The sequence below is a fragment of the Dipodomys ordii genome, unplaced genomic scaffold (assembly GCF_000151885.1).
Source record: "Dipodomys ordii isolate 6190 unplaced genomic scaffold, Dord_2.0 Scaffold26, whole genome shotgun sequence".
In the NCBI taxonomy this organism is placed as follows: Eukaryota; Metazoa; Chordata; class Mammalia; order Rodentia; family Heteromyidae; genus Dipodomys; species Dipodomys ordii.
In genome coordinates this window covers 10,735,210-10,749,581 of record NW_012267242.1, presented here as the reverse complement: position 1 = coordinate 10,749,581, position 14,372 = coordinate 10,735,210, and the positions used below count along the sequence as shown (strand labels likewise).

General features: G+C 40.3%; 1 protein-coding gene across 1 annotated transcript in view; it reads left to right on the top strand.

Moving 5' to 3' along the window:
• The window catches only part of Otud7b (OTU deubiquitinase 7B), a 58,481-nt gene that overhangs the window by 32,157 nt on the left and 11,952 nt on the right, over positions 1-14,372 (top strand). The window contains exons 2-6 of the mRNA XM_013014961.1: positions 749-898; positions 6,975-7,163; positions 9,165-9,392; positions 12,066-12,167; positions 13,388-13,515. Of these exons, the coding sequence (XP_012870415.1) occupies positions 814-898; positions 6,975-7,163; positions 9,165-9,392; positions 12,066-12,167; positions 13,388-13,515 (732 nt within the window). The 5' untranslated portion in view covers positions 749-813. The remainder of the gene's footprint in view (positions 1-748; positions 899-6,974; positions 7,164-9,164; positions 9,393-12,065; positions 12,168-13,387; positions 13,516-14,372) is intronic.

Sequence of the window (14,372 nt, the reverse complement as noted above, 5' to 3'; positions counted from 1 at the left end):
GAGGAATCGAACCCAGGGCCTCAGGCTTGCAAGGCAAGCGCTCTACCACTGAGCCACCTTCCCAGCCCTATGTATGTATTCTTTTAAGAAGCCGGGCGCTGGTGGCTCATGCCTATAATCCTAGCTACTTAGGAGGCTGAGATCTGAGTATCTCGGTTCAAAGCCAGCCTGGGTAGGAGAGTCCGTGAGACTCTTATCTCCAATAAACCAGCAGAAAACCAGAAGTGGCGCTGTGGCTCAAGCAGTAGAGCGCTCACCTCTTGCTGAAGAGCGCAGGGACAGCGTCCAAGCCCAGAGTTCAAGCCCCACGACCAACCAAAAAAATAAAAAAATAAGATAGCTAGACAGCAAATGATTAAAATAATTTTAGAGTATGTCAAATTCCAGGAAGGAAATGAGCCAGGTACCATGTTAGAAAACATTGCAGGTAGGTAGCTTTTTAGGGTGATAGTCTGTTCTTTCTTTAGTTGGGATAAACAACATCATGGGAGAAACATAATACTTGAAAATTATCAGGAAAGCATTATTTAGCGTGACTTGTGCTTATATAGGAATTAAGACATTAATACTAGGAAATTAAATTTTACTCTTTATAATAAATTTTAAACTTAAAAAATTCAAATGAGCAAATTTAAATGGAGCAAATGACCTACTATAATTATTTTCCTTGTGTGATTAAGAATTTGAAATTGTATTACAACTATCTTGTTCCAGTAATTTGAGCCTTATGTATTTATTTCTTTGTCAGGTAGGGCCCTGAATTTTGATCTATGTCCTGCTACATCCAGCTGCCTGAAAGTACTTGATGATCACATGACCCTGGACATGGATGCTGTTCTGTCAGATTTTGTCCGTTCTACAGGAGCAGAACCAGGGCTTGCCCGAGATCTTCTGGAAGGTGAGGAGTCATGGGAGAGAATGAGAAGAGAGAGCAAAATACGATATTCATTATTAGGATGATTTATAATATTTAAGGTACTTAGGAAGATAGATGCTTTGTAAATGGTAGGCCCTCTAAGTTACTTCTGATCTATTTTGTGTATAGTCCACTATAATTTTAAAATTCAAAATCCTCTTTTACCTTATTCTTACTGGAGTCAACTTTTCTACTATCAGATTACATTCAGGTAATGCAAGGGAAAATTTAGTTCACTAAAACATGATTCTAGGTCTGTAAAATTCTTTTTTTGTGTGTGTGTTGGTCATGGGGCTGAACTCTGGGCCTGGGTGATGCTCCTGAGCACTTCAGCTCAAGGCTAGCACTCTACCACTTGAGCCATAACACCACTTCTGGCTTTTTCTGCTTATTTGGTACTAAGGAATAGAACCCAGAGCCTCATGCATGCAAGGCAAGCACTCTACCACTGAGCCACCTTCCCAGCCCGATTTCGTAAGATTCTTTATATGTAATTGATTTTTAGATTTTGGGATCATGCATGATTTTGTTCTTTAACATATAGTCCTAAATTAAGTGATTTAATGTTTTTACTTTGCTGTTTATGTTTATTCATATCTGCATGTGCATATAGGTTTGTATATTCTAGATTTTAAGGCCCTGAGGGATTGGAATCATGTCCATAGGATTCTTTATTTAGTGTCATAATTAATTTTTTTTTGGAATGGTACTGGCGTTTGAATTTTGGGTTTTGCCCTTACTAGTTAGGTACTCCATTTGAGCTATGGCTTCAATTAACAGATGCTTTGTTTAATGAGTGTATATAATGACACAAAAAAGCAAGCCTATAGTGAAGAGTCAGGTTCTTAGCATTTATACATAAGTTGTTGGCCTTTAGTTAAGGTATGATAGTCTGATATTTTAAGCTGGTTTTAAATGGCAGGAAGCAAACTATGGGGGGAGGGATGTTTGTGTCTTCCTTGGCATAATAAAGAGTTTTAAAAATATAGTTCATTTGTTTAAATACTTGCAAAAAAGAGTATGAGTTTGGAAAGAGAAGATTGAAGTTTAAACATTTATTTGTTTATGTATTTGGTCTTGGGGCCTGGGCGCTGTCCCTGAGCTCTTTTGCTCAAGGCTAGTGTTCTACCACTTTGAGCCACAGCTCCACTTCTGGTTTTTGAATGGTAATTGGAGAATTAGTCTCATGGGAGCGTTTCTGCCTGGGCTGGCTTCAAACCTCGATCCTCACATCTCAGCCTTCTGAGTAGCTAGGATTACAGGCATGAGCCACCAGGGCCCAGTTCAAAGTTTAAATTTTAATTTAGTATAGCTTTGTCCTTAACTTACTATTTCAATTCCTGCTATTTTTCCCTACACTCCCTATGCCCCAGCAGGCTTGACTTGTCATTTTTCATTTCCAGAGTATGCAGTATCCTTTTCCTCATTATTCTCTTCATCTTACATTATTCTCTTTCCTCTCTCTCTCTCTTCCCTTTCCCTTCCCTCTCCTCCTTCCCCTCCCCTCCCCTTAAACTCAGGGCCTGGGCACTATCCCTGAGCTTCTTTTATTTAAGGCTAGCACTCACTGTACCACTTGAGCCACAGTGCCATCTCCTGCTTTTTCTGTTTATGTGGTACTGAGGAATCAAACCCAGGGCTTTATGCATGCTAAGCAAGTATTCTACTATTAATCCTCATTCCTAGCCCCTGCTCTTTTTTTTTGGGGGGGGGGTACTGGTACTGGGATGTTCTACAGCTTGAGCTATGGCTTCACTTCAGATTTTGGAGATAAGAATTTCATGGACTTTCTACTTGGGCTGGCTTCAGATCTCATTCTCATGAGTGCTAGGTGTGAGCCACCATTACTTAGCTTAACTTCTTTTATAAAATCATCATTAACCATTCTCCATTCCTCTTGTAATGTTGAGTGTATATGCAAGCTACTTCAGATATACTATTTCATTGTTTTAACTGCCCTATTATAACTATTTATTTTTATTAGAGTATGTTAATTATACAAGATTTCTTTGTGAAAGCTCTATGCTCCATACATGTATATAATATACTTTGATCAAATTCACCCCTTTGTTGTTCCCTCTTGTCTCCTTCATCTCTGTTAAAACTTTAAAAATTGGAGCTGGGAGTGGTAGAGTGCTTGCCTAGCATGCATAAAGCCCTGGGTTAATTCCTCAGAACCACATAAACAGAAAAAGCCGCAAGTAGTGCTGAGGCTCAAGTGGTAGAGTGTTAGTCTTGAGCAAAAGAAACTCAGGAACAATGTCCAGGCCCTGATTTCAAGCCCCAGGACTGGCAAACAACAACAACAACAACAACAAAAAACACTTTAAAATTGAAGTTATAGTGCAGACTAGGATTTGAACCTAGGAAACTTGGCTTCAGAGCATGGCTCCTAACCATTATACTACAAATTACTGTCTGTGAACATATAAGCACAAGCACTCATGTTATGAAAAAAAGTTAAGAGCGCACTGATAGTGAAGAGAGAAACTTAATTTCATGTAGATCTACAGTGTAGGAAAGTGTTGAAGGAAGTGTCATTTACATTGATTCTTAAAGGATAAGCAGGAGTAGTCAGATAAAAGATGTCACAAAGGGTGATCACATGGGAGAAATAGCATACACAAGGGCCCTGAGCTGAGAAAGTTTGACTTATTGGAAGAACTTTTAGTGAGTGAATCAGAAAAGTGGTATAAGAGTGATGAGAAGCTGGATAAATAGGCAGAAAGCAAAATATGCAGGGTTACCAGGAATCAGAGGCTCATGCCTGTAATCTTAGCTATTCAGGAAGCTGAGATTTGAAGATCATGGTTTCAAGTCAGCCTGGGTGGAAAAGTCTAAGAGTCTGTCATCTCCAGTTAACCAGCAAAAAATGACAATTGGAGATATAGCTCAAGTGGTAGGGTGCCAGCTAAGCAGACAAGCCAAGTGAGAACATGAAGCCTTGAATTCAAGCTCCAGTAACTAGCACCAAAAACAAAGCCAGAGAGAGAAAGAGAATGGGGGAGCATCTTATTTCTTGGCCATGGTAAGGAGTTTAAACCACATTATATCCTAAGTTTATTGGAAATAACACAATTGTATTTGAGGTTTTAATAGTGTACTGGTTGTAGGGTATGGAATAGATTAGAGGATGACCAGTGCTAACCCTAGTTAAGAACATTGCAGTAGTTCAGGTGAGAGATGATGATGACCATAGTGGTAGCAGTATAGAAGAAATTAGGTGGACTTAGCTACAATTTAGGAGAAAAACGAAGGGATCTGATCTTCATATCTTTTTATCTCTATCTTTGTGTTTTTGCTTTTTCCTTTGAAAGTTAACTGGTTGAGTGAAAGGGAACAAATTAGAGAGGGGAGAGATTAGCAACAGAGAGACTGATAAGAGAGTTTCCCTTTCAAAAGACCAAAGACCAGAAGAAGATTATGAAGACTTGTATTGAAGCAGTGGCAATAAACATGAACAAAAAAGGAATGGACTTGAGAGAGATTTTGGGGGGTGCAAACAATCCTGAGGACTAACTGGATTGTGAGAGAAGAGAAAGTAGAGGAATAATGAGGAGCTGAAAATGAAGTTTGAGGCCAACAAAGGATTGTGATGCCATTTCTGATTTAGGAACATAAAAGAAGGACAGAAAGTAAGTTTTGAAAGGGAAGAGGATGGACATTCAATTTTGGATAAGTTGAGTTTTCAAAGGTACTGCTTTGAAGAAATTCTGCAGACAGGTATGCATTGACTCAGGAAAAGTCTTCCATTCAACAAATACCTACTATATGCCAGGCACTGTTTTAGATGAACAAAACAAAACTCTTTACACTTATGTTGCAGTAGAAAAGGCAACCAATAGATAGTAAGCATGATGACTATATAAATTATTATAAATTATAATCTATTATAAATTATATAATTACAAATTACATCTTTTATAAGATCTTGAGAGCTATGAAAAATAGTAAGGGCTGGGAAGATGGCTCAGTGGTAGAGTGCTTGCCTTGCACGCATGAGGCCCTGCAGCACCACATAAGCAGAAAAAGCCGGAAGTGGCGCTGTGGCTCAAGTGGTAGAGTGCTAGCCTTGAGCTGAAGAGCTGAGGGACAGTGCCCAGGACCAGAGTTCAGGCCCCACAACTAACAACAACAAAAAAATAGAGGAATGGTAAGGTGCATGGTAATTTTTTTAGTTAGGCAGTCAAGGTAGGCTTTAGTAAGAATGTGACATTTGAGCAAATAGGATTTGTGTGTGTGGGTATACTGGAAAAAGAGCTTGTTAAGCAGTGGGAACAGTCTATGAAGAGGCCCTAAGGTCGCCACAGTCTTAGCAACTTTTTAAGAACCACAAGGGGATAGCAGTGACTAGAGTGAGCAGAGGGAGTTTAATGTAATGATTCAGAAGTAAAGCATAAATGATTAATATGGCTTAACCAAATTATCATAACCAGAACAGCAGCAGCATAACTAAGTGCATATAGAATACTTTCTGCATACCAAGCACTGTTCTACATACTTTTGACTCATTTAATCTTGATAACAACTCTGAGGTAGAAACTTTTAGTATCATCTGCATTTTTACAAATAACAAAAGTGAAACAAAGTAAAGGCTAGAAAATTAGGGTAGGTCATAGAAAGCCTCCACTCCAGTCATGCAACTAAAATATTGAGCATTGTGCTTTAGAAACATGAATCTCATCGAGGCACCCGTGGTTCATGCCTGTAATCTGAGGATCAAGCTTGGGAACCAGACAGGGAAAAAAAAAATCTATGAGACTGTTATCTCCATTTAACTCACAAAAAGCTGGAAGTGGTAGCATGGCTCAAGTGGTAGAGTGCTAGCCTTGAGCAAGGAAAAACAAGCAAGAGGGTAAGGACCTCAATTGTGGCACTGAAAGGAAGAAAGAAAGGGGGCTGGGAAGGTGGCTTAGTAACAAGAGTGCTTGCCTAGCATTCATGAAGCCATGGGTTCAATTCCTCGGTGCCACATAAACAGAAAAAGCTGGAGGTGGTACTGTGGCTCAAGTGGTAAAAAGAGTGCTAGCTTTGAGTAAAAGAAGCTCAGGGACAGTGCCCAGGTCCTGAGTTCAAGCCCTGGGACTAGCAAAAAAAGAAGAAGAAGAAGGAAGGGAAAAGAAGAAAGAATGGAAAACGAAAGCAAGAGAGGGAGTAAGAAGAAAGAAAATTATTTATCTTTTTTTTTTTTTTTTGCTCAATATTGGGGAACAAATCCAGAACCTTGTGTATGCTAGGCAAGTTTTTACCTCTGAAAAACATCCCTAGCTCTCTTCAAGGATTCTTTTTTGTTTGTTTTGTGTGAGTGCTGGTACTGGGGCATGAACTTGATCTAGATGCTGTCCCTGAGATTTTGTAGTCAAGGCTAGCACTCTACCACTTGAGCCACAGCTCCACTTCTGTCTTTTTGATGGCTAATTAATGATAAGAGTCTTATGGACTTTTCTGCCTGGGCTTTGAACCTTGATCCCAGATCTCAGCCTCCTGAAGCAGGATTACAAATGTGAGCTACGGGCACTTAGCTTCTTAAAAGATTCTTTACAGTAGATTGGAGATAGGAAATAGGTGATAAAAATTGAGTAACAGCGTAACAGAAAGAAGTAAAAATAATTAAGCAATATGTAATTAAGTAGTTTCACTGGAATAAGCAACAAAAATACCCATTTGAACAAATCCATCATTTGGAGTCAGTGCTTTATTAGAAAAGTGATTCTTAAATGTGGAGCCATATAGTTCCCATTGATAAGTTGATGATATCTGTGAAATCTTTCATGTACATACCTATGGCTTTGTATATAATTTTAGGTGGCTTAGGACATTCTAGAATACATCTAGACTGAATCTTGTTGGATCTCGGAATTAGGAGACCTGAGCTTGAGTCCTACTGGGCCCTGGTACAAGTTATCTGAGTTTTGTTTCCTTTTTTGTTAAAAGGTTGTTTTAGTTAGGTAACTTCCTTTCGGTGGTTTTGATGGTTTGGTCAGTGGTCTTCTATGTCTTCCCCCAATTTCTCTATACTCTGAGTACATAGTTTGTCTTTCTCTTTATCTCCTGATAGGAAAGAATTGGGATGTGAGTGCTGCCCTCAGTGATTTTGAGCAGCTGCGGCAAGTCCATGCTGAGAACCTGTCCCCACCCTTTAGTGGAGGGAGTAGTGGCCCCAAGTCTCCTGAAAGAGGATGTTCTGATAGAGAGTCCACCCGCCCTCCCCGACCCATCCTCCAGCGGCAGGATGACATCGTTCAAGGTACTGGACTAACCGGAGGATGTTTCTGTATATGGAGTAGGAAGGGAGGGGACTGCTTAAATGGAGTCAGAAAGTCTAAGCAATAATTTAGAGATGTTTTTATTCCTTCCCTTCTCCCAGCCAATCCCAGAAAGTACTTTTTAAAAACCTAGAAATAATACTTTTTAAAAATAACTTTAGAAAAGTATTTATTTATTTAATACCAGTCCTTGGGTTTAAACTCAGGGCTTGAGTGCTGTCCCTGAGCCTTTTTTTCTCAAGGATAGCACTGTGCCACTTGAGCCACAGCTCCACAACCATCTTTTTGGAAGTCTCACCAACATTTTTTTAAAATTATCTTTAAGTAGTTGTACAAAGGAGCTGCTATTTAACAAAGCAGTTTATGAATGCAGTATATCTTGATCAAAATCACCCCTTTCAACATTCTTACTTATCCCTCCCCTTTTTTAAATTTTTTATTTTTTTGTATCAGAACTGGGGCTTGAACTCAGGGCCTCACACACACTCTAAGCTTCTTTTTTTCAAGGCTGACATTCTACCACTTGAGCCATAGCTCCACTTCTGGCTCTTTGCTTGTTAATTGCAGATAGGAGTTTCTCAGATTGGTCTCCCTGGGCTGGCTTTGAATCACAATCCTTAGATCTCAGCCTTCAGAATAGCTAGCATTACAGGCACTGGCTCTGGAAGCTACTAACACCTAGCTTCTTGATTTATTTTGTTTCATCTCTGGGCTGAGAGTGACTACCCAACATTTCAGGTCTTGCCCTCTGTGATAATCACATTCAAGCCATGCTGACAATGGAATGTCAACTAAGGAACTGCTAAGGTGCCATTTATTCAAAACAAAGAAAATTATTTTGGGCAGTATCTACAGTACTGTTTTCCTCTGTAACATGATAATAATTGACAGCTTCTATAAATTTCTGATAAACATGAGTATCAAGAAAAGTTGTCAAGCCGGGCGCTGGTGGCTCACGCCTGTAATCCTAGCTACTCAGGAGGCTGAGATCTGAGGATCATGGTTCAAAGCCAGCCCGGGCAGGAGAGACCGTGAGACTCCTATCTCCAATAAACCACCAGAAAACCGGAAGTGGCGCTGTAGCTCAAGTGGTAGAGCGCTCGCCTTGAGCTGAAGAGCTGAAGGACAGCACCCAGGCCCAGAGTTCAAGCCCCACGACCAACAAAAAAAAAAAAAAGAAAGAAAAGTTGTCAGCCGGGCATCAGTGGCTTAAGCCTGTGATCCTAGCTACTCAGGAGGCTCAGATCTGATGATCACAGTTCAAAGCCAGCCCGGGCAGGAAAGTCTGTGAGACTCTTATCTCCAATAAACCACCAGAAAACCAAGGTGCCACTGTGGCTCAAGTGGTAAAGCACTCGCCTTGAGCTGAAGAGCACAGGGACAGCCCACAAGTCCAGAGTTCAAGCCCCATGACCGACCAAAAGAAAAATTAATTTTATTATAAAGGTCTTGTGCAGAGGGGTTACAGTTACATAAGGTGATGAGTACTTTTCTTGTCAAACATTGTTACCCTCTCTCTTGTTTTTTTCTACTATTTTTCTTTTTTATAATGAAAATCTTTTCTATATTCCCATGAGTATTATCAGAGAGATCATTTGACTCAATCTAGTCTAATGAAACTCCATTTCCCTTATTCCCTTTTCTTCCCACCCCAAAATGACCAAGTTGCTAAGTGAATGGGTCTCTCTTGTGTTGAAAAATGATATTGGGAGAAGACAGCATTGTAAGAAGAAGGTGAGAAAAATTCCAAAGAAAGATTGAAAGATGTTAGTTGTTGATGTATGCCTGCAAAAATACCACTTTCTATATTCCTCCACTTGTACATGGTTTGAGAAAATGGATCAAAAAGTTCAGTAGCTGGTAAGACTGATTTTTTTTTCCTTACTGGAAACCTTGTGAAAAGATAACTATATCACCACATCAGTGGAGAGTTCTCTGAGTGGGTTATGTATGTTCTAAGGTGGCTCCATTTCTCATTGCAGAAAAACGCCTGTCTAGGGGCATCTCTCACGCGAGCTCCAGCATTGTTTCCCTGGCCCGGTCCCATGTCTCCTCCAATGGTGGGGGTGGGGGGAGCAATGAGCACCCCCTGGAAACGCCCATCTGTGCCTTCCAGCTTCCAGATCTCACTGTGTACAATGAAGACTTCCGTAGCTTCATAGAGAGAGACCTCATTGAGCAGTCCATGCTGGTTGCCTTGGAACAGGCAGGTCAGTGAGTACTTCCTCTCCAGTGTTCTTCCTTTCTACTCTCCATCTAGAGGCAACTCACATGGGAGGGCTGGGTTTGATCAGTGACTTCCTGTCTTAGTCTATGATCTGATTGAAGTCAAAGGCAGTAGTCAGTCAGATAAACAAGTACTGAGAGCCTTTTGAAGTTAGAAAAATAATACAAATTAGACAATTTACTCTGGAAATTTCCTATTTGATAGAAGAGAAAACAGATAGAGATATATATATGAATATATATATGAGTGGCCTGAAAATCAATATCTGAAAAAAAAAAGCAAAAAACCCCTACAATAGAGCGCTAGCCTTGAGCTGAAGAGCTGAGGGACAGCGCCCAGGCCCAGAGTTCAGGCCCCACAACTGGACCCCCCAAAAAAAAAACCCACAAAAACAAAGCAACAACCACCACCAAAAAAAAAATCGATAACTAGTTATAATTGGTTCTGGAGCATCTTTGCAAACAAAAGAAACCAATGCTGTAGTGATGCACTAAAAGTTGCATCTATTTATATGCATTGTCCTCCAAGATTTATTAATTTATTAATTTTTATGCCAGTACTGGGGCTTGAACTCAGGTCCTTCCATTTTCTCTTGACTCTCTTCTTAAGGTTGATACTCTACCACTTGAGTCATACCTGCAATTTGGACTTGTTTTTCACTAGTTAGAGACAAGAGCCTTGCAGTTTTGTCTGCCTGGGCTGGTTTTGAACCTTGATTCCTCAGATCTCACTCTCCTGAGTAACTATTACTGCATTTATGAGCCCTCATACCTGGTTTGTTTTAAATTTGTTTGTTTTAAAATTGTGTTAGTTTTAAATTACTATTAAAAATTAATTTGGTAAGGGGGACAGAGAAAGTTATAGAGAGGGAGTGAGATTGGAACACATTATAAACATGTGGAAAGGTAATGATGAAATTCCCTCTATATAACTAATATAAGCTAATAAAAAATGAAGTCTGAAGTTAGAGGAAGACCAGTTTACTAGCTTTTAGGATAGTGCTATTTTCATTTTGTTGTTGCTGTGAGACTGGGACTTGAACTCAGTACCTTTGTTCATGGGCTGGTGCTCTACCATGATCAGTGCTATTTTTTGAATTTTTATTATAAAAGTGATATACAGGGCTGGGAAGTTGGCTCAGTAGTAGAGCGCTTGCCTTGCATGCCTGAGGCCCTGGGTTCGATTCCTCAGCGCCACATAAGCAAAAGAAAAAACGCAGAAGTGGCGCTGTAACTCAAGTGATAGAGCGCTAGCCTTGAGCTGAAGAGCTGAGGAACAGTGCCCAGGCCCAGAGTTCAAGCCCCCCCCCCAAAAAAAAATAAATAAAAGTGATATACAGAAAGGTTAAAGTTACGTAAGATCAGTGCTATTTTGTATCATTCCTAAAAAATAAATTATTGCTTATATCAAATAATAAGATAACACTACTCCCCCCAAATATTATTAAAATTAATTAATACTCCACAGTGAAGAAGTTCTGGGAAACATCCAGGTATTAAAAAACTACCATAAGGGAAACATTGGAGATGAGAGATGGTGCATGTGAAGGGAGCTTGTAGTTCATAGCCATCTATTTTAACCAAATGCAACCATTTATAACTTTTATAAAGTTATCATGGCATCTGGGTAGTGAAATTTTCTGCTAGGTTTTTTTTTCATAGACTTTTCAGTAGTTCAAGAAAATTTAAGCAGTATTCCGAACTATTTTCCTTCTGTAAATAAATGGGTTTGCAGTCGTGGTTGACTGTGCAAACTGAGACACATCCTCTTAGGTGTTTTATGTCTTTGTCCTTTTGCTTCTAACTTTAAATTCATACCACACAGATGCTGAATGTTGTCATACATGTAGATGATATGGTATCATGCCTTGAAGTTTTTTGTTTTTCTGTTTGTTTTTACTAATGATGAATTTATGTTGACCTTTGTTGCTAGAGCAGCATTTACTGGTCTTCTGATCAGATAAAGGAATAAGGGCCACACCAGTTTCAGCCGAGGAAGTTTTGACATTTGGGGTCAGACAATTCTGTTTTTTTTCTTTTTCTCATCCTAGGACTTAACTCAGGGCCTGGGCACTATCCCTCTTTGTGCTCAAGGCTAGTCCTCTACTACTTGAGCCATAATACCACTCCTGGCTTTTTCTGAGTAACTTATTGGAGATAAGAGTTTCATGGACTTTCCTGCCCTCAGATTTCAGCCTCCTGAAGTAGCTAGGATTACAGGTCTTAGCCATTGGTGCCCAGTGCAGATAATTCTTCGTTGTGCAAACTCCCTTGTGCATTTGAAGTATCCTTAATCTGTATCCACTAGTTGTGGCAAGCAAATATATCTCCAGACCTAGCTCCAAGCATTTCCTCATGGCCCCTGGGACAAAATTGTCCTTACTTAAGGCCAACTGATTAACCAGATGTGCTTACTAGTTTCTGACTAAAGGAAGATATAAAGTATAATTAAAGACATGGTGGCACACACCAGTAATTCCTGCATTCCTGAATTTGAGAGGCTGCTCCTGGAAGATCATTAGTTCAAAGTCAGACTAAGCTACAACAGGTCTTAACAAAACAAAATAGAAGAGGGGGAAAAAAACAACCATAGAGTGTAGTCTTCCTAGAGGCAGCTAATCTGTTCCTCTCTTTTTCTTCCATTTACATTTCTGCAGGGCGTTTGAACTGGTGGGTTAGTGTGGACCCTACCTGTCAGAGGCTGCTTCCTTTGGCAACTACTGGTGATGGGAACTGCCTCCTGCATGCAGCCTCTCTTGGTGAGTCTTGAAAACGGCCTTCTGCCTCCCTTTAGAAAGGGAACAAATGAATCAGATCTCGTGTCATATTTCATCCAGTCAGCTTGATTCCTGGAAGAAGTGATAATTCACAACAAAGTTGTGTGTGTGTGTGTGTGTGTGTGTGTACACGCACATGTGCATGAGCAGCACAAGGGGAAATGGGAGAGAGCCCTGTCGTGGTTTTTCAGTCATCTTTAGAGATTGTGGAAAGTATAGGATTTAGCTTAGGCTCTACTCTGTGCTAATTCCTAGGAGTACTCACCAGCAGTAAGCCAGCAGTACTGGGTGGGTAAATTCTATTTAATAGTTATTCTTTTGGTATATAGAAAGGATGTTTTCAGTAATCTTTGTAACACTTATTTAAATTATTCAGCCTATTTACAATTCGGTAAATTATTTTCTCTTAGCTTTTAAAGAGGTCCTCATTTGCCAGTCATCCGTCAAGCTTTAATACTGATGGCTATTAGCTAAACCAATCCTACCTGCTGCTGATTTGTATTTTAGTTTGTTAGACTTGTTTCAGGAGTGAGCACTTCCTGTCAGGAGTCTGTGGGAAGTGTTTATATCCCTCACTTCTTAAAGTCCGGATCTCCAGAGTATAAACAGCTTTTCTCCTTCCTTCCTTCCTTCTTTCCTTCTTTCCTTCTTTCCTTTCCTTCCTTCCTTCCTTCCTTCCTTCCTTCCTTCCTTCCTTTTTTTCTTTCTTTCTCCCTCTCCTCTTTCCCTTCCTTTCCCCTTTCCTTTCCTTCCTCTTCCCTTCCCTTCCCTTAAAAAAACATGTTGTAGCACTAAGGTACCTCTAAGCTGGTGCTCTGCTACTTGAGCCATGCTTTCAGATGATTATTATAGAGAGGGAATCTCTTTTTTTTGCATAGCCTGGCCTTGAACTGTGATGCTCCAGGTCTCAGCCACCTAGCTAGGATTACAGTTGTGAGCCACTGGTGCCCAGTGGAAATCCTTTCTTGATTAAGTACTTCTCCCCTAGATCACAGCCAGAGTTTCTCTGAACCTGGACTTAGCCTTTCTTCATGCCAGACTGTGTGTATCATATTTAGAGAGGGGCTAGAGGTATAGCTTAGTGGTACGATACTTGCCTGGTTTGTGTGAGGCACTGATTTGATCCGTAGCACCACAAAACAACACAAAAAGGATGGAGTTGAGTCAAGGTAATGTGGTTATACCATGCTTTCTTGCTACAGGGATGTGGGGTTTCCACGATCGGGACTTGATGCTGAGGAAAGCTTTATATGCACTGATGGAGAAGGGAGTGGAGAAGGAAGCACTGAAAAGGCGCTGGAGATGGCAGCAAACACAGCAGAATAAAGAGGTGGGAGATCTTGGATGGGAGCATCTTGTTTCTTAAAGTTACCTAGTTATCTAAGTTATCTAAGGCCAACCAGAAGGAAATACCTCCTGATAGGTAAGACCAGTGTTATTTCCCATGTAAGGCTGAAAACTGTTGAACATGCAGCTAAAGTTTTCTAAGTGCCTTCTGATACACTCATGAGAATTGGTGTGGGAAGCCAGGAGGACCTACAACATTCTAACATTATGCCTGGCACCTGAGAAGTACTCAGGAGCCTTTAGTGGCAGTTATGTATAATGAGATGTAATTCCATCAGAGTTTTTTTTTTTTCCTTGTCAAAAGGCTAAATTAAGTGGTGTGCCAGTGGAATACATTTGTAATCCTAGCTACTTAGGAGGCTGGGATCTGAGGCTGGTGGTTCAAAGCCAGCCTGGGTATAACAAAAATCCAAGAGACTCTTACCTCTAATTAACCAGCAAAATGGGAGACTAGAATTATGATTCAAGTTGTAGAGTGTCAGTCATGAGCAAAAAAGCTCAGCCAAGAGCACAAGGCCCAGAGTTCAAGCCCCAATGTGCATGTGCACTCACACACAGAAATAAAAGGGTAGATTAATTTTAATGTATCTATATATATTATGTACTATATAATATAGAATAATATATTTATTATAATAATATATATCACCCGGGCGCTGATGGCTCACGCCTGTAATCCTAGCTACTCAGGAGGCTGAGATCTGAGGATCACGGTTCAAAGCCAGCCCGGGCAGGAGAGACCATGAGACTCCTATCTCCAATAAACCACCAGAAAACCGGAAGTGGCGCTGTGGCTCAAGTGGTAGAGCGCTCGCCTTGAGCTGAAGAGCTGAGAGACAG